Source organism: Bufo bufo, chromosome 6, assembly GCF_905171765.1.
Source record: "Bufo bufo chromosome 6, aBufBuf1.1, whole genome shotgun sequence".
In the NCBI taxonomy this organism is placed as follows: domain Eukaryota; kingdom Metazoa; phylum Chordata; class Amphibia; order Anura; family Bufonidae; genus Bufo; species Bufo bufo.
The window spans coordinates 97,838,046-97,856,692 of record NC_053394.1 but is presented as its reverse complement, the minus strand read 5'-3'; the positions used below and the strand labels follow the sequence as shown (position 1 = coordinate 97,856,692).

At 39.7% G+C, this 18,647-nt stretch overlaps 1 protein-coding gene across 1 annotated transcript in view; it reads right to left on the bottom strand.

The window, feature by feature from the left end:
* Positions 1-5,161: 5,161 nt before the first annotated feature.
* The window catches only part of CABCOCO1 (ciliary associated calcium binding coiled-coil 1), a 99,743-nt gene continuing 86,257 nt past the window's right edge, over positions 5,162-18,647 (bottom strand). The window contains exon 7 of the mRNA XM_040437333.1: positions 5,162-5,365. Within this exon, the coding sequence (XP_040293267.1) occupies positions 5,291-5,365 (75 nt within the window). The 3' untranslated portion in view covers positions 5,162-5,290. The remainder of the gene's footprint in view (positions 5,366-18,647) is intronic.

Sequence of the window (18,647 nt, the reverse complement as noted above, 5' to 3'; positions counted from 1 at the left end):
TAGATATCTTGAGCATCAGGTCATTTTTGGCTTCATCCCTTTCAAGCCTGGCACTCTTTGTAGAGGGACTTCACATCGACTGCATACATCCTTATGCTGTGAATGTTTTTTTTATATGAATGGGACAATTTCAGATATAGTCCATAGACTCAAGTGGTACTGTTTCTGGAGAAAAAGCAGACACAACTCATTGTCATGCATTGAGCCATTGACTATAAATCCCATTTTAATTAAAGCTTGATTTTCGATTTTTGTTTACTACTATGTTTGAAGATAAAAACTGACAAAAAAAGCAAAATGGACGGACGCATTTGAATCAGACTGACACTTCTGTGGGCCAGAATTTAATGGTGCTTTAGGGTCCAATCACACATCCGTGTGTGTTTTGCGGATCCGCAAAACACGGAAACCAGCAATGTGCGTTCTGCCCGCACTAATAGAATATGCCTATTCTTGTCCGCTATTGCGGACAAGAATAAGACATGTTCTATTTTTTTCGGGATCGGAATTGCGGACCCATAGAAATGAATAGGTCCGCAATTTCGTTCCACAAAATGCGGAACGGATTTGTGGATATGTGAATGGACCCTTGAGCATAAATAAATAAAGAACACTTCTTTATAGGATGTCAGTCAGATGCTGATATACAGTAATTAGCTTTTAGGTTATACTAAAAACTATAATTACCAGTGTTATATTCTAGTACAGACAAGTTTGTTTTACTACTATTTTTTGTCTGCAACATATATTTAAGAAATATATTTTTTCCCGGCTTACACACATTCCTTATTTTAATTACCAATCTTTGCCTTAACAGCATGTCTGACTTGGCTGCCAATGTGCAAATTAGCAGTGAACTATGTGAACTGAAAATACCTCAGTTTTGAAGTGAACTGTTCATAGAGAGGACATAAGACACCCAGGGTTAGGTTCAATATTACTTGTGTTTGAATATCACCTAATGATACAGTGCTGCTTGGAAAGTCATCACACAATGACATATTCTGTAAAATGTGTGGATACAAAAATGTTATCCTTAAAGATGCGGAAAGCTCTGGAAACTGAAAACAGTGCACACTGTATAAGCAAAAAAAAACAAAACATTAGTTTAAAGAGGATCTCTCGCTGGGTGTCAGCTTTATTTAATATGGACCATGTTCCCTAATTCCTTAGAATTCCATGTTTCCATTTCTGATACTGACCTGTGTCTAGACAAATATTGCAACAGCTGGAGAGCTACAGGTTGGTAAACATAGGTCTATAGTATTGTAGGAAGCGATGTAGTAAAATGAAAGCTGTTCTGTGATTAGTTGCTATGGGCAAACAACAGCTTGTATTGTAGACAACACATGTAGGGAGATGAGAGGCTGGCTCAAATGCAGGGGAGATTAGAGGTAGAGTGAGAAGCAGTGCTCCAGCAGTTACAGTTACATCAGTGTATACATTTTAATGCATGCTGCATCATGAACACATTACTTCCAGAACCCAGTCGGTTGGACTTGACAGACCCTGAGTTGGATCATGAAGAAAAAAAATATACCAAGTTCGGTTGAGATCCTTTTGCTGTCTGTTGAAAAGGCAGCAATGGAGATGTGCAGTTACTGTACGTATATGGCACGTGACTGTCACTGTTCTCATCAGTCTCACGCCATATATTGATGTGAACAGTGACTGGCTCAGCGGAGACGTGCCATATAAAAATATTCTAGAAATCTTGCAGTTTTCTGTCCACAATAGACTGACTCTTCCTGTCCAGCAGAGATCACTTAGCAGTTATCCCATTACTATAGGATCTAGATGTATAATATCCCTGACAATAGGTCATGGACACTGTTCACTTCCTCGCCCTCCCTGCACAATGTCCTCTGGATAGGTCACAAGGCATGCCTAGAACACTCCCTTATTAGTCATCTCCAGATCTCAGTTACATGTGGCTGCTGTAAAGCATATCTCTGAACTATTGAGCTGCTGCTCAGTTCAGGCCAAATAGCTGTCCCCATAATAATGTACAAAAAAATAAAAAAGGGCCACAATCATAAAATACATGTTTTTAGATATGACAAAAAATGTTTCGGTATGTGTCTTCAGTTGAAAGGGTTATCCCATGTAAAGTATTTATCATCTATCAACAGTATAGGTGATAAATATGGTATAGCAGGAGGTCTGACTGTACTGGGACCCCCAGTGATCCCAAGAGTGGGGGCTCCCACTCTGAATGTAGCAGTAGTATACACATAGGTCCATAGCTCCATTCACTTTAATGGGACAGACGGGGCGCTGTCTATATCGATGGACCCATCGTCATTTCAATATTTATCACCTATCCTGTGAAAAAAAATGTGATGCTTTCTTTTTATCTGAAGTAGGTTTTAATAATGATTGGTAGTGTTACTTCTGAGACTTACTCCCATTTAGAATTACATAATTTCACTAACATTTTTACACTCACATAATTTACAACATAATGGCAGTGAAGTGATATATCCTTATGTCCACCAGCACCACCCTGTCACTGATTGACTGCAGGATTGGGACTTCTCCATGATTGCTTACAAATAGGCAAAATTAACTTCCAGTACTTTGTACATGATTGAGTGGAAGGATAGTCCTCTCTGATTAGCCATGTACCAAGTGAATGTAGTGTTCTTGTTTAGCTTGCAGTTACTTAACTAATCAGAAAGGTGCACTTTCCCCTCAGTCCATCAGAGACAAAGTCCACAGAGACATTTGAGATATTTCTTGCCACTTCAGGGACAGCTGTCATCTCAGATTGATTGCTCACTTTCTTTACCTAAGATTCTGTTACTTTAGTTCTATTGATATTCTTCATATTCTAAACTGATGGCTACTGGTTGATAAAAACAATCTAATATTGTATTAGTTTCTCAGGCCATTAATTGTGTGGGCGTGACAAGTGACAACCACTTTTTTGATCCAGAAATATGCTCTGAGAATTCGACACTTCCCATCACCCATTCCCTTGACAGGTTATATAAATTGCGTATTAAGAAGGTCTGCTGAAAGTGAGAACTCGTACAGATCATTATAAATTAGTGGCCCATCCTAATGCATGAGTGAAATTCAGAAAAGAGGATCCTTTTTTTTTTTTTTTTTTGTTCATCTGACTCCCAAATTGTTAAATCTTGGCATTTAACTAAATAATAAAATCTGCGAGAATTTTCAAATGTACTTGAAAAAGTATGCTTCGTGTGCTCATTTAAACTATAACAGAATTGTGTTTGAGCAAATATAGACTTTTTGTGAAGCAGAACAATGTGTAGACCACTTACAATTATGACTGATACTTGCATTGGGTAGAAAGCTATGATCATTTTCTACATACGCTTCATTATTAGACCAGTTTTGTACCTTGAAAGCTAGAAATCGTAATTCGGCAACGCAATTAAATGTTTTATTCACTATGGTAATTTATGGGGACTGGGTATTGCGGATGTGCTAGCGGCCATCTAGCAACCCATGTCCTCAGCTCTATACACAAAATCCCGGTGACAGGTTCCCTTTAACATTGTAAAGTAAAATTGAGAGTATTCTCCAATTATTGCAGGCTAAAAATATATAGCTCATTAAAAGAGGCATAATGGCATAGGTTATATATATATATATATATATATATTATTATTATTATTTATTATTAAAGCGCCATTCATTCCATAGCGCTGTACATGTTATATATATATATATATATATACATATACATATTCACCACACCAAGGCAAAAATACACAGCATATAGTTAATCTGAATAAATATTTTATCAATTACATATCAGACAACATTTAAAAACCAGTAGAAGTGGCATACATATACAGGAAAAAAAAAAGAACCACAGTTAATGTGTCATATGCCAAAAACAAGACCCATTGATGAGTAGTACATCATTAAAAGGGATTGGAAAAATACCTAAAATTGCAAAGTGCAACCCTTTCATTCAAATAAACCCAAATACATTTAGAAGGAAAAGTCACATTCTTACATTAAATATATCCAAGCGAAGTGCCTAGTGCAATACATCATATATAGAATTCATCAAGGAGTACATAATGAACTAAGTAATACCGACCAGTGCGAAACACGCGTCGGGGTCAGAACCACACTGGTCGGTATTACTTAGTTCATTATGTACTCCTTGATGAATTCTATATATATGATGTATTGCACTAGGCACTTCGCTTGGATATATTTAATGTAGGAATGGGACTTTTTCCTTTTAAATGTATTTGGGCTTATTTGCATGAAAGGGTTGCACTTTGCAATTTTATGTACTTTTCCAACCCCTTTTAATGATGGTGATGGATACCATATATTAATACTACTCATCAATGGGTCTTGTTTTTGGCATATGACACATTAACTGTGGTTCTTTTTTTCCTGTATATGAATGCTGCTGCTACTGATTTTTAAATGTTGTCTGATATGTAATTAATAAAATATTTATTCAGATTTACGATATGCTGTGTATTTTTGCCTTGGTGTGGTGAATCAGATTTTGTTATACACAGCAACTACTTAGCTGGGAGCTAGTGTATTCTTTTGGTGTAAATTATATACATACTTTACAAGTATAAAATGCGTATGTGTGAAATAGAAACAGTTGTTTAGTAGCTGGAAACTGACCTTGATTTATCAAAGCTGGCATGTGCTACGCACGCCTCATCATAAATTACCTACCGTAGATTTCAGTCAATATTTAAGTCAGTTTCTGGCATAAATAATGAAGAATTTGCCGGGGCCGATGGTCCCCCCTTCCAATGCTCTCACTTCGCCCTCACCATACCCCCTGTTCGCGTAAAATGCAGATTACAACTAGAGAAAAATCGCAAGTGCAATAAAAAGTCACAAATCTGGTGGATTTTCAACTCTTTTTACGCCAAAGAGGGCAAAAGGGGAATGATGAAGCAATTAAAATTTTTATCTATATAGGTTCAAAATTTTGTGTTGATTTGTTTAGACATATACATAAAAAACATTTAAGAATCTAATCAGAACAGAATTTAAAATTCTTTAATGCTGGAAAATGCTGTAACAAAAATTGAGACTGGTATTAACCTATGCATTTATTTATCATCCATTAAGGTCAAGCCACAAGCTAAACCTATTTGCTAGACATATACAATCGGTATCTACTATGATTTTATGACTTAAAAATTATAATAATGCCGTTGAAAACAACTTCACGTGCTTGAGGGTAGGTTGCATAGAAAACAATTAACTTTTTTTTCCATTTTGTGATACTGTGATTTTTGAAGTTCCAACCAGCTTGCTGAGAATGTCATGGCTTTTGCAGGTTTTCTATTTTTGAAGTGAAGGCCTCTTCCTGAACCCTTAACTGTTCATTTATCTCGACCTGCAGAGAGAATGAAAAAGGATTTAGGGAAAAGCTGCCCTCCGCTGTACTTTGTCTTTCTAGGTCTGACATATCCATCTAGCCTTTACATTGAGGTTACACTTCACATGCCTTCCTGTTTTACAAGCACTACAAGCCTGCCTTCAAGTGATAACAGTTATCATATTAGTGGACATAATAGGGATTACATTTGTAATAAGGCACATAGCCTATTATGTAATATATGTTACGGAAAATTATTTATTTAAATCAACATTCAAAATCTGGGTAATATTCACAATTTTTTTAATTACTGGTGTCATTTTAAACGTCAATTTCTTGCTTTCAGACTTTTTATTTAGCTTGTTCTCTATACTAACCCTCTTCCCATGCTCTGTTTCCCCCATCTAGGTCTGGTCCTGCAGGTCATTCTAAACTGGAGGGTGCAAGGTGAATATGAGTCCTATGTAATGGAGTCAGTATATAGTAAATCCATCCTTACCTTGGACCACTTAGGCTTGTTCCACACTTGGCGTAAATCTATCCAGCAGCTCTTCCGGCACCTTAAGAGCCCAGCCCGGCATGAGAGCGTGAGCTGAAAAATGGTGCGTGCAAGCACCAAAATCCTGCTGGATCAAACTATAGTCAATGGACTCTGGGGGTGCACAGCAGTATCAGGCTAGGCCGTGAACTCCTCTGTAGGAACAGCCTTCCGGATGTATTTAACGCAGGCATGAAATTAGCCTTATCGGACTCCATTAGACGTCTTAATTTTTACATTTTGCACAAAAGTCTAGAGTACCATTAAAAGAAGGGGGCTGTAATTTATGGATTAAACAATAACAACACAACGCTGCCAGGTTACAATCTGCTTGTTCCTGTAGTACTTTAGAGAAGGAATGACACCTATCATACAGGAACAGACTTTCACTGTATGACAGGAGCCTACTGTAGAGTGATTGACCAGAGCAAGTATTGTGCATTGTAGGGATAAGTAATAAAGGGGCGCATCAGGACATAGAATTATCATTGCCCATGTCAAATGCTTAACTTCAGAGAGCAAGGGTGTTGCGCACATTTTGCAGTTTCCTGCCTCTGCATTACACTATTGTCTCTGTAGGGAATGCAGGGAATTTGGCCCTTGGTATGAGATAGACAGAGCTCTGACTCCTTTTACCTTATGGTATTAAAATGATTCACACATCTTGTATTTGGTGGATAATTTGTTTCATATTATTGTTAACAACTATGATTGCATAAAAAACAATCAATACATTTATAAATAATAGATTTTTTTCTTTTCAACTGCGTTGTTCGCATATTCAAAGGTGCCCACTTATCCCTTCCCTTGATTTTTCTCAAAGGGGATGTCCAGGATTAGAAAAACATGGTTAACTTCTTCCAAAAAGACCACCACCCCTGCCCATGGGTTGTGTCTAGTATTGCAGCTCAGCTCCACTGGAATCAACATTGTAGAGCTGCAATAACGCACACAACCTGTGGACAGGGGTGCTGTTGTTTCTTGGTTAAAGCAGCCACGTTTTTGGAACCCTGGACAACCTGTAAGGACTTCATTTTTTCACAATACAAATTGAACATATTATGGTGACATGCTAGTAAAACCATCAACAGGCTGAAATTTAGATTATAACCACTGGGTGGCCACATAGCGACAGACATAGTGTGTAAACAAGTCTTGACAGAGTATTGAAAAATCATGTATTATTATTTTTTTTTGTTTCAAAGTTGGTCATCTTGCACCACTCATCCCAGGATAATATGTCAAGCTGAGAGAAAAAGTAAGGAAGGCAGGGTTGCCAACCTAATTATTAATATATATTTTTTTCTGAACAATTTATCCAATAATCAGTAGGATTTTTTGCCTACTGATACAATATATAAAAAAATAAAAATAAATCAGCAACATTTAAAGTAGGGGTGCACCGAAATGAAAATTCTGGTCCGAAACCGAAAATTCAGGATGCCCTTGACCGAAAACCGAAACTGCCTTTTTGCCCAAATACTTTTAAAATACTTTTTTTTTAATGATTTTATTAATAATTCTTTTTCATGAATGAAATTCATCTGTGGGTGGCGCTGTTATGGAGAGGGGGATCTGTGGGTGGCGCTGTTATGGAGAGGGGGATCTGTGGGTGGCGCTGTTATGGAGAGGGGGATCTGTGGGTGGCGCTGTTATGGAGAGGGGGATCTGTGGGTGGCGCTGTTATGGAGAGGGGGATCTGTGGGTGGCGCTGTTATGGAGAGGGGGATCTGTGGGTGGCGCTGTTATGGAGAGGGGGATCTGTGGGTGGCGCTGTTATGGAGAGGGGGATCTGTGGGTGGCGCTGTTATGGAGAGGGGGATCTGTGGGTGGCTCTGTTATGGAGAGGGGGATCTGTGGGTGGCTCTGTTATGGAGAGGGGGATCTGTGGGTGGTGCTGTTATAGAGAGGGGGATCTGTGGGTGGCGCTGTTATGGAGAGGGGGATCTGTGGGTGGCGCTGTTATGGAGAGGGGGATCTGTGGGTGGCGCTGTTATGGAGAGGGAGATCTGTGGGTGGCGCTGTTATGGAGAGGGGGATCTGTGGGTGGCTCTGTTATGGAGAGGGGGATCTGTGGGTGGCGCTGTTATGGAGAGGGGGATCTGTGGGTGGCGCTGTTATGGAGAGGGGGATCTGTGCACTGTTATGGAAAGGGGATATGTGCACTGTTATGGGCATAACAGTGCACAGATCCCTTTCCCCATAACAGTGCACAGATCCCTTTCCCCATAACAGTGCACAGATCCCCCCTCCCCATAGCAGTGCCATAGACCGATCCCCCTACCCATAACAGCCCCGGCCCTGCTGCTCACAGCATCACTCACTGCATCTTTATTTTACCTTACAATCGTGACGCTCCGGTAACAACTCTGCAGGCAGAGCGGAGGGCAGCGTAACGTCACTTACTCACGTGACGCACCTGCTCCGCCCACTTTATGAATGAAGGAGGCGGAGCAGGCGCGTCACGTGAGTAAGTGACGTTACGCCGGCCTCCGCTCTGCCTGCAGAGTTGTTAGTTACTGGAGCGTCACGATTGTAAGGTAAAATAAAGATGCAGTGACAAAGTAAACCGCCCGCCCGGCGCCCGCCCACAGATGGTGGGTGACAAATCCCACACCCCATATTTTCGGCCGATATGTAACAATATCGGCCGAAGTGGATTAGGCGCATTTTCGGCCGATATTTTCGGCTGCCGGAATTTCGGTGCACCCCTAATTTAAAGTGCATTCAGAAGGCAATGGTTCTTGGCACCTTTAGTACAGAACACTAATCTTGGCAGTTTTTTTCCACAACTGGAGAGTGTTAGCAAAGGAGACGATGTTGAGCACTAATAAATGAGAAATAAGGTGCTAACAAAGTAATAGGTTTTTGGGTTAACGCTTTCCATTATATTTTCTTAATTAATCTTTTTATGAACATGTTACCTGCGCATATCTTACAGCTGTAGTATAGCATACAGTAGTACTAATTTAGTGTGGTTGTTACCTTCCAATTCATGAAACATCACTTGTATTTCTCTGTGCTGCACTTTGAAGGTCTAAACACAGGTTACAGCAGAGATTGAAAGACAGAGGTCTGCAACATGATCCTCACTATATGACTACACTGCAGCCATGTCTCAAATAACAGATATATGGGAACCTACAGCAAATCAGATGCATATCTCCATATAGATGGCTTCTAGTGACCAGCAGTGTGACTAACTTTTTAGAGACAGTGCTATAATAGGGTACTTTAGCAGGAACTGTAACAGTTTCTAGGGCTTGATGCAAAATGTGTAGCAGTCCACTTTCCCAACTTTAAATTTAATTTATTGTACTGATATCTTCTTATGTGATAGGACCACAGGGGCACCTCAGGCACCAGTTCCCAGGTCTAACTGCAACCTGAAAACGCACAATTGATTTCACTTCACAAGAATAATTCAGACAATTATGTCACAGACCCTGGATAATGCACACAGTGATATCTCATCACTGGGAAATATACACATTATTGTTACAATATGGGAATAATAAACACTGTGATACAATACAGAGATTAAAAAAACAATACATCTGCACAAAGATAGTGATGTCACAGTACAGGAAAAAACTGTAAATTTATAGCATATAAAATCACTGTAAATGGTTATTTCTAGTGTTGAGCGAATCAAAACCAAATTAACTGACTTAGAGCCAAAGTTTCAGGAAAAATTTGATTCGCCGTGAAGCTGAATATCCTCGCACTTCGTGGTAACTTTTTTTCCTGAAATGGTGGTAAAAGAAAAAACATACGCACCTCATCCATTTGCTCACAGAGAGGCCATTGCGGCCATCTAGACTGAAGACTTCAGTGCACTGGTCAGGCGTGGTGACGTCATCAGTGATGACATGTGGTTTCTTGACTCAAGCGAGCAAATGGATAAAGTGAGTATGTTTTTTTTTTAACCTGATTAACCACTGAAAGACCTCAATTATAGCATCAGATGCCATGATCAGCAATCAACTGAGGGGTTCAATCATGGGGAGGGGGGGTGCGATTGCCGTTCCATGTCATTGTGCCTGCTACATACAAAGGAATGTGCTTCGTTGCAAAATAACTCATTATGAAATCAAATTTATTTGAGAAATTCGATGAAGCAGCCAAATAAACGTTTTCATAACATCGCTTATCACTAGTTATTTCCCTTAATGATGCCACTAAGGGAAATAACTAGTGATGTCACAGAGCAAGGATACTAAACAAAGTGATGTCACATCTGTGGGGCAAAAGATCACAGTGATGTCAATACACAATAATTATAAACATGGCATCAAAATACAAGATGGATTCTTGCAAATCCACAGTTAGAGCAGGCACAATGCCTCGTAGGGCTAGCTCAACTGAATGTAAAGATACCTTTCACTTAATGATCAATTGCTTCATTCTAGTGAAAACATACTTTTACTTTTACTCAAAAAAGCTATTAAGTGCACTGAGGGAGAGCCCAAGATAGTCTGTGCACACTTGCTCCTCCTCCTTCCTCTCCCTCTCCTTCATGATTTATGGAGCCAGGTGAGATAACAATGCAGGAACATGACTCTGTCAGTCAGGAAGGAGAGGGGCCAGGCAGAGGAAGTAAAAGAAGCAAGAGAGAGTGCATAGAGTGTCTTGTGCCCACCCTCAATGCACTTAATTGCTCATTTGCATATGGATTAAAAGTACTTTTCCTCCAGAATGAAGAAACAGACCACTAAATGAAAGGTATCATTACATTTAGTTGAGCTAGTCCTACAAGACATTGTGCCTGGTTTAGGGTCCATTCACACGTCCGTAAATGTTTTGCGGATCCGCAAAACACAGACACCTGCAATGTGCGATCCGCAATTTGCGGATCCGCACATCACAGACACTAATAGAAAATGCCTTTTCTGGTCCGCAATTGCGGACAAGAATAGGACATGTTCTATTTTTTCCAGGAACAAAATTGCGGATCCCGAAAAAACGGATCCCGAAAAAACGGATGCGGATCCAGGAAATGTGGATTTGCATCCGTTCCAGCCCCATTGAAAGTGAATGGGTCCGCAAATTGTGGAACGAATGCGGACCCAAATTACGGACGTGTGAATGGACCCTTACTGTGAATTTCCTGGTGACTGATTCTCTTAAACTCTAGATTCCTTAATAAGATATTTAAAAAAGTTTTTTTGCAACTGCTGTAGCTGACACTACTATATTTGCTCTTTAACTGCTATTATTATGTTGCTACTGTGGCTGCACCTATTATATATGGCTTCTATGGTTAACATCATTATATTGGTGCTATATTGGCTGCTATTATTTGGAAATCCAAAATATTTCCAAACATAGAAATATCTCAGGATCCATTGTCTCTGTGCTCTGTCTACATATTCATAATTGTGTGTATGTGTGTGTATATGTGTGTGTATATATGTATGTATGTATGTATGTATGTATGTATGTATGTATGTTTGTGTGTATATGTGTGTATATATGTGTGTGTGTAAGGGGGGGGGGGGGGGGGGTTCTGTTTGCAACAAGATGCTCATGTTGTTCTGACTAAAGTCAGAAATACTTTTTGGCAAGCACGGCCGTCTGTTCTAAAGAAAACATTACTACACCCCTTACATTTCTATATCTAGAACAAACATAAACTAATCTACGCTTCAGCTTCACAAAATGTCACAGTCCAGTCTGCACACTTCCTTACAATAACTGTAGTAAGCTTGCTTATATATCAAAGTCAATGTTCAGACAAGTTAACAAGCTATTCATGAGATAAATCCACTTCCTGCAATGACGGTACAATCCATTTTTGTGTAACATAAAACCACTGTGTATCTTATACTCCTTTTTATATGTTTTTTATATTATACTAAGCATTATAGTACATTAATGTTGGTGAGGGCACATCTAAACCTGCTCCTAAGTGAAACTAAGGTACTCTCTGACAGCTGCCTGAACATTTGAAATGGACAGGCAGTAATGCATTGAAATACATACCGTATTTTTCGCCCCATAAGACGCACTGAATGAAGTAGGCCGGCCGCCCGCCCTGCTCTGCCTGCTACAGGACATTTAGTAAGTAGTACAGATGGGGCTGGGGATCGGAACTTCAATTAAAGTTATTATTATAAAAGGTTTAGGCAATAAAGCAGTGAGTGAGCGGCTGGGCCGGAGTACAGTGACCGAACCGGCCCCGCCGCATTTGCATGCACCGGCCCCTCCTCCCTCCCCCTCCCACAGGTTTAGCTCTGGTATATTAGGGCATCTGTGGATGCCACTATTATGGGGTGGGGGATATGTGGATGGCACTTTTATGGGGTGGGGGATCTTAGGGTGACACATATATAGCAGTGCCATCCACAGATCCACCCCCCATAACAGTGCCATCCACAGATCACCCTCCATAACAGTGCCATCCACAGATCACCCCCATAACAGTGCCATCCACAGATCACCCCCCATAACAGTGCCATCCACAGATCCCCCCATAACAGTGCCCCCTCAGATCCCCCCCATAACAGTGCCATCCACAGATCCCCCCATAACAGTGCCATCCACAGATCCCCCCATAACAGTGCCATCTACAGATCCCCCCATAACAGTGCCACCCACAGATCCCCCCCATAACAGTGCTATCCACAGATCCCCTATAGTAGTGTCATGCACAGACCACCATTAGTTCAAAACCCACCAAAAGCACACCTTTTGGTTAAAAATATATTTTTTCTTATTTTCCTCCTCAAAAACCTAGGTGCGTCTTATGGGCCGATGCGTCTTATAGGGCGAAAAATACGGTAGGTATTATGCATTATAATAAAAAGAAGTAAAAAAAATTAATGTCTCCTTATAAATAAGGAATACACAATGATTAAAATAAATAAAACCAAACAAAAGTAATAAAATATAAAAATATATACATTATATTATGTAGTCTTTTCATCGTAACACACCATACAATAACTTTAAAGTGTGACTGTCATATTTTTTTTTTTCCTAATGTGTAGGGGGAAGTGATACTAAGCATTTCAGTAATATACTTTAATTGTACATTTCTATTAGAAAAATAGCTCTAAAGTGGCCCATATTGAGCCTTAGCAACGCTCCTCTGTCTTCTGTTTACATAGTAAGTAACAGTGGAGACTTGCTCAACACTGACTGTGTTATGTAAACAAAAGACAGAGGAGCGTTGCTAAGGCTCAAAATGGGCCACTCTAGAGCAATTTTTCTAATAGAAATGTACGATTTCAGTAATTAAAGTGTATTACAGAAATGCTTTGTATCACTTCTCCCTACACATTATGAAAATAAAAATAGAATGACAGTCACACTTTAACAACTTCAGGACCTTGTGATTTTCTGTTTTTGCGTTTTTGTTTTTTACTTCCTGCCTTCCCACAGCCATAACTTTTTATTTTTTCATTCACATAATCGTATGGGGAATTGTTTTTTGTGGGACAAGTTGTACTTTCTCATGGCACCATTTACTATTGTATATGGGTTTTGCTTTTAGGATGTTCACTATGCAGTAAAGCTGACCTGTGTTGATCATTTTTTCAGTCAGTATGATTACAATGATACCATATTTATATAGTTTTTCTTGTGTTTTAATACTGAAAAAAAAATATTTTTTATTATCATCTCCATATTCTGAACCCCATAACTTTTTTTTATAGTTAACAGAACTGCATGAGGGCTAATTTTTTTGGGAGTGTTAGTTTTTACTGATACCATTATGGATTGTGTATGACTTTTTGAATTTTTATTCTTCTTTTTTGGGAGGTGATGAAAAAATGGTGAATTGGTTATTTTGACTTCTTTTTCCATTACACTGTTCACCGTGTGGGATTTATATTTTAATATTTTAATAGTATGGCCGTTTTTGGATGTGCGATGCCTATGATGTTTAACTTTTTGATTATTTATTTTTTGTTATTCTAGGGAAAGGGGAGCGATTTCAATTTTTATATTTTTTCAAACTTTTATTTTACTTATTAAAGTCATCATAGGTGACTATAACATGCAATCAGTAGATTGCAATGTGTATTCTGTAATGCATTTCTTTCCATTACAGAAAACAGGATTCAGTATATTCTAATGCTGTGCTGCCACCTACAGGCCAGCATTGGAATATACTAGTAATCGGCCTGGGAGCTTTGTACAGGCTCAGGCCTATTACTAGTCCACCTTCCCTGTTCTCAGCCACGGGAAGGTAGTCCGTGCTGGGAAGTGTGCAGCTTCTGGTTATATCGCTCCCAGATGCCATGGTCACATTTGACTATGGCATCTGAGGGGTTGAAAACAGCAGAAACCCGGCAGTTGTGGCGCCTCTGTGCTTGCAAGCAGGCACCATCTTTTGTACGGTGTAGGTCCGGAAGGGGTTAAAACATAATCTAAGCCGTTTGGGCAAATACAGAAAAAGGAAAATGTGCATTACAATAAAAAAATATATATAAACAAACTCTTAACTTTTAGGTGGTGAGGAATTACACAGAAAAAAAGCTCAAAGTGAAAAAACAAGACTTCATATAGCAATGTAAAAAAAAAAAAAAAGTTATGGCTCCATTAATGCAATGAGAGAAGAAAAAATTTTTTGCACTCTCAAGGTAAAAAAATTAACTGAGTGCTTAAGGGGTTAAAAGCTCCTATGAACAATGGTCAAAAGATCTTATGACTAATCAGGATTGCTTACAAGCAATGGTAAAAATGCATAAAATTATAGAAAATTTCTGTAACTAAAATGATAGATCATGGAGACCTCTGCGTTGGCTACGACTGCTTTTTCTATATAGAACTTTACATAGTCCCAAGCATTTGGATATTAGGTGTTCCCTTGAGATGTACTTTAAAATGCATTTTCCAAGGCTAGTCTACATTTTACAATCTTATAAACAGAGACAGAAGTAATTTATTTTCCAGACCAAATTGATGTAAGTACTTGTACTTTTAGACTATATAACCTGCATCTGCTTTGAATTGTATGAAGATTAATACAAGTACTACTCCATGAAACATGGACATTTTTTTTTTTTTTTTTGCAAAGAGGAACTTAAATGTTCTATAATGCCTATCTTAAATGTTTATTGTGCTACTTTTTTTTAAAGTTAATAAAACCTGAAATCGACTTTGTGAAGGATAAACTCCATCTCTTACATGTTTGCTTGATCTGCTTATGACTAAAACTTTTTTTTATAATAATATAAAAAAAAATTGCAAAGAAATGTTATTCAATTAAAATCCTATAACCTGGCACCCGCCAGCCCCGAATTCCAGTGAGTCTGGAATCCCAATTGACCTCTTGTTAGCAAAAAGTTTGAAAAACGTAATAATTTACTACATTTCCCTATATATCACCAATAGCATGCACAGGAACTGCAGAACTGATATAATGTTACGGCTACTGCAAGGGTGTGGTGCACATTATAAGCATTTAGAGTTTAGTGGTCGGATCCCTGAGTTATGCACTGCCTTTTTAGACCCTACAGTGACATTCTGGACACAGCTCGTATACCGTGTAGGGCCTACACGGTATACGAGCTGTGTCCAGAATGTCACTGGTGTCTACAACCTCTTCATGCTAAACATCTCCCCATATCTCAACTTACAGGATAAGAAGGTAACAGAAGTTAAATGGGTTGCTCACCCTTAGAAAAGCATGGCTGCTGTCTCCTACAAACAGCACCACACCTGTCAACAGGTTCTGTGTGGTATTGCAGCTAAGCCTAGAAGAAGCATTTACCTACCGCCTCACCTGCTGCCGCTGCCATTCTGATGCTTATTATGTCCCGGCTGCTCTCCAATATCTGGTCCCTGCTCACCAACAAGGAAATACCAGAAGATGTCAGTGACTGCCTGAGCAGGCATCTCCTGCGATTTTCAATGTGTTGAGCCCATACCAGGATGCAGAAGCCAGCAGGAACCTGGTCAAAAATCTGTAAGGTGAGTAATGCTTAATGCTTTTTTTTCCACCATTCTACCTTAAGGTATCCTGTCAGAAAACCTCTATGCAACCACTGCACCAACCACTGGTCTTAGCATTAATACTAGCATGCACTGTACAATACCACTCAAGCCAGTGACTGGCTTCAATGGTCATGTGTATGTACTGCACATCATTGCTGCAGGTAAAGAAGCAAAGAGCAATGGGGACCACCAGGGGTGGTGGAAAATCTGAAAGGTGAGCAACATATTTTTTTTTTGAGATTTATGGTTCTTAACTTATTTCTTAGTCTTAATGTAATTAATAAAAGAACAGTTACACCAAGTGACCCATTCTGCATAATGTAAGATTTACTTTTCCATGAGTAACTGCAGGCCTGTAAAGGCCAAGGCAACCAGGAATGACATGTGATATTTTATGTGAATTTTTAATGGTTATGTTAAGATTCTGCCATCTGTTATATGTAGAATTTAAATATCGTAAAGTGAAGTTCAGGAATAGTTATTTATATTATAGAAGGATATAGCATCTAAAATAACCTGAGAGAGAAGACAGCCACGTAAAAGCAGGCTTATTGGAAATAACAGTTACATTTAATGTCATACTGCATTTTTTTACAGTTATATTTCTATTTCAGGAAACAATTAGAATAATAGATTCCATCCACTCACCACCCCCGAAGCTACATTGAAATAAGAACAGCTTGGAAGAAAAGAATCTTCTAAATACAACTGAATATTCTAAAATTATGATTTTTAGCCAAAAAAATAAATATTTCTCCAATAATTACTACATTCTTTAAAAGCAATTTCAAGTTAGACAAATTTGAACTGAATGTACTAGCATGATTATATGTATATAATAACTATAAAATCACATCATCTGCGGATATCAGGTGATATTCATAGGATTTAGGAAAACTAGAGGAAAATTCATAGGATTTAGGAAAACTAGAGGAATGGTCAAAAATCTGGCAACTAAAATTTAATGTGGTCATTATTTCAGAAGACTTAAAGGCAGGCAGACAATGTCATAGAGCAGCAGGAAATGCTAGCAGAATGCTGGGGTGTATAGGGAGAGGCATTACTAGTAGAAAGAGGGAGGTGCTCATGCCGCTCTAAAGAGCACTAAGTGAGACCTCATTTGGAGTATTGTGCTCAGTACTGGAGACCATATCTCCAGAAGGATATTGATACTTTGGAGAGAGTTCAGAGAAGAGCTACTAAACTGGTACATGGATTGCAGGATAAAACTTACCAGGAAAGATTAAAGGACCTTAACATGTATAGCTTGGAAGAAAGACGAGACAGAGGGGATATGATAGAAACTTTTAAATACATAAAGGGAATCAACAAGGTAAAAGAGGAGAGAATATTTAAAAGAAGAAAAACTGCTACAAGAGGACATAGTTTTAAATTAGAGGGGCAAAGGTTTAAAAGTAATATCAGGAAGTATTACTTTACTGAGAGAGTAGTGGATGCATGGAATAGCCTTCCTGCAGAAGTGGTAGCTGCAAATACAGTGAAGGAGTTTAAGCATGCATGGGATAGGCATAAGGCCTTCCTTTATATAAGATAGGGCCACGGGCTATCCATAGTACTCAGTATATTGGGCAGACTAGATGGGCCAAATGGTTCTTATCTGTCGACACATTCTATGTTTCTATGTTTCTATATGTCTGGTGATTCTTAACCACCTCCGGACCGCCTAACGCAGGATCGCGTTCCGGAGGTGGCAGCCCTGCGCACAGTCACGCATATACGCGTCATCTCGCGAGACGCGAGATTTCCTGTGAACGCGCGCACACAGGCGCGCGCGCTCACAGGAACGGAAGGTAAGAGAGTTGATCTCCAGCCTGCCAGCGGCGATCGTTCGCTGGCAGGCTGGAGATGTGTTTTTTTTAACCCCTAACAGGTATATTAGACGCTGTTTTGATAACAGCGTCTAATATACCTGCTACCTGGTCCTCTGGTGGTCCCCTTTGTTTGGATCGACCACCAGAGGACACAGGTAGCTCAGTAAAGTAGCACCAAGCACCACTACACTACACTACACCCCCCCCCCCGTCACTTATTAACCCCTTATTAGCCCCTGATCACCCCTAATCACCCCTGATCACCCCATATAGACTCCCTGATCACCCCCCTGTCATTGATTACCCCCCTGTCATTGATCAACCCCCTGTAAAGCTCCATTCAGACGTCCGCATGATTTTTACGGATCCACTGATAGATGGATCGGATCCGCAAAACGCATCCGGACGTCTGAATGAAGCCTTACAGGGGCGTGATCAATGACTGTGGTGATCACCCCATATAGAATCCCTGATCACCCCCCTGTCATTGATTACCCCCCTGTCATTGATTACCCCCCTGTAAAGCTCCATTCAGACGTCCGCATGATTTTTACGGATCCACTGATAGATGGATCGGATCCGCAAAACGCATCCGGACGTCTGAATGAAGCCTTACAGGGGCATGATCAATGACTGTGGTGATCACCCCATATAGACTCCCTGATCACCCCCCTGTAAAGCGCCATTCAGATGTCCGCATGATTTTTACGGATGCACTGATACATGGATCGGATCCGCAAAACGCATCCGGTCGTCTGAATGAAGCCTTACAGGGGCATGATCAATGACTGTGGTGATCACCCCCCTGTCATTGATTACCCCCCTGTAAAGCTCCATTCAGATGTCCGCATGATTTTTACGGATGCACTGATAGATGGATCGGATCCGCAAAACGCATCCGGACGTCTGAATGAAGCCTTACAGGGGCATGATCAATGACTGTGGTGATCACCCCATATAGACTCCCTGATCACCCCCCTGT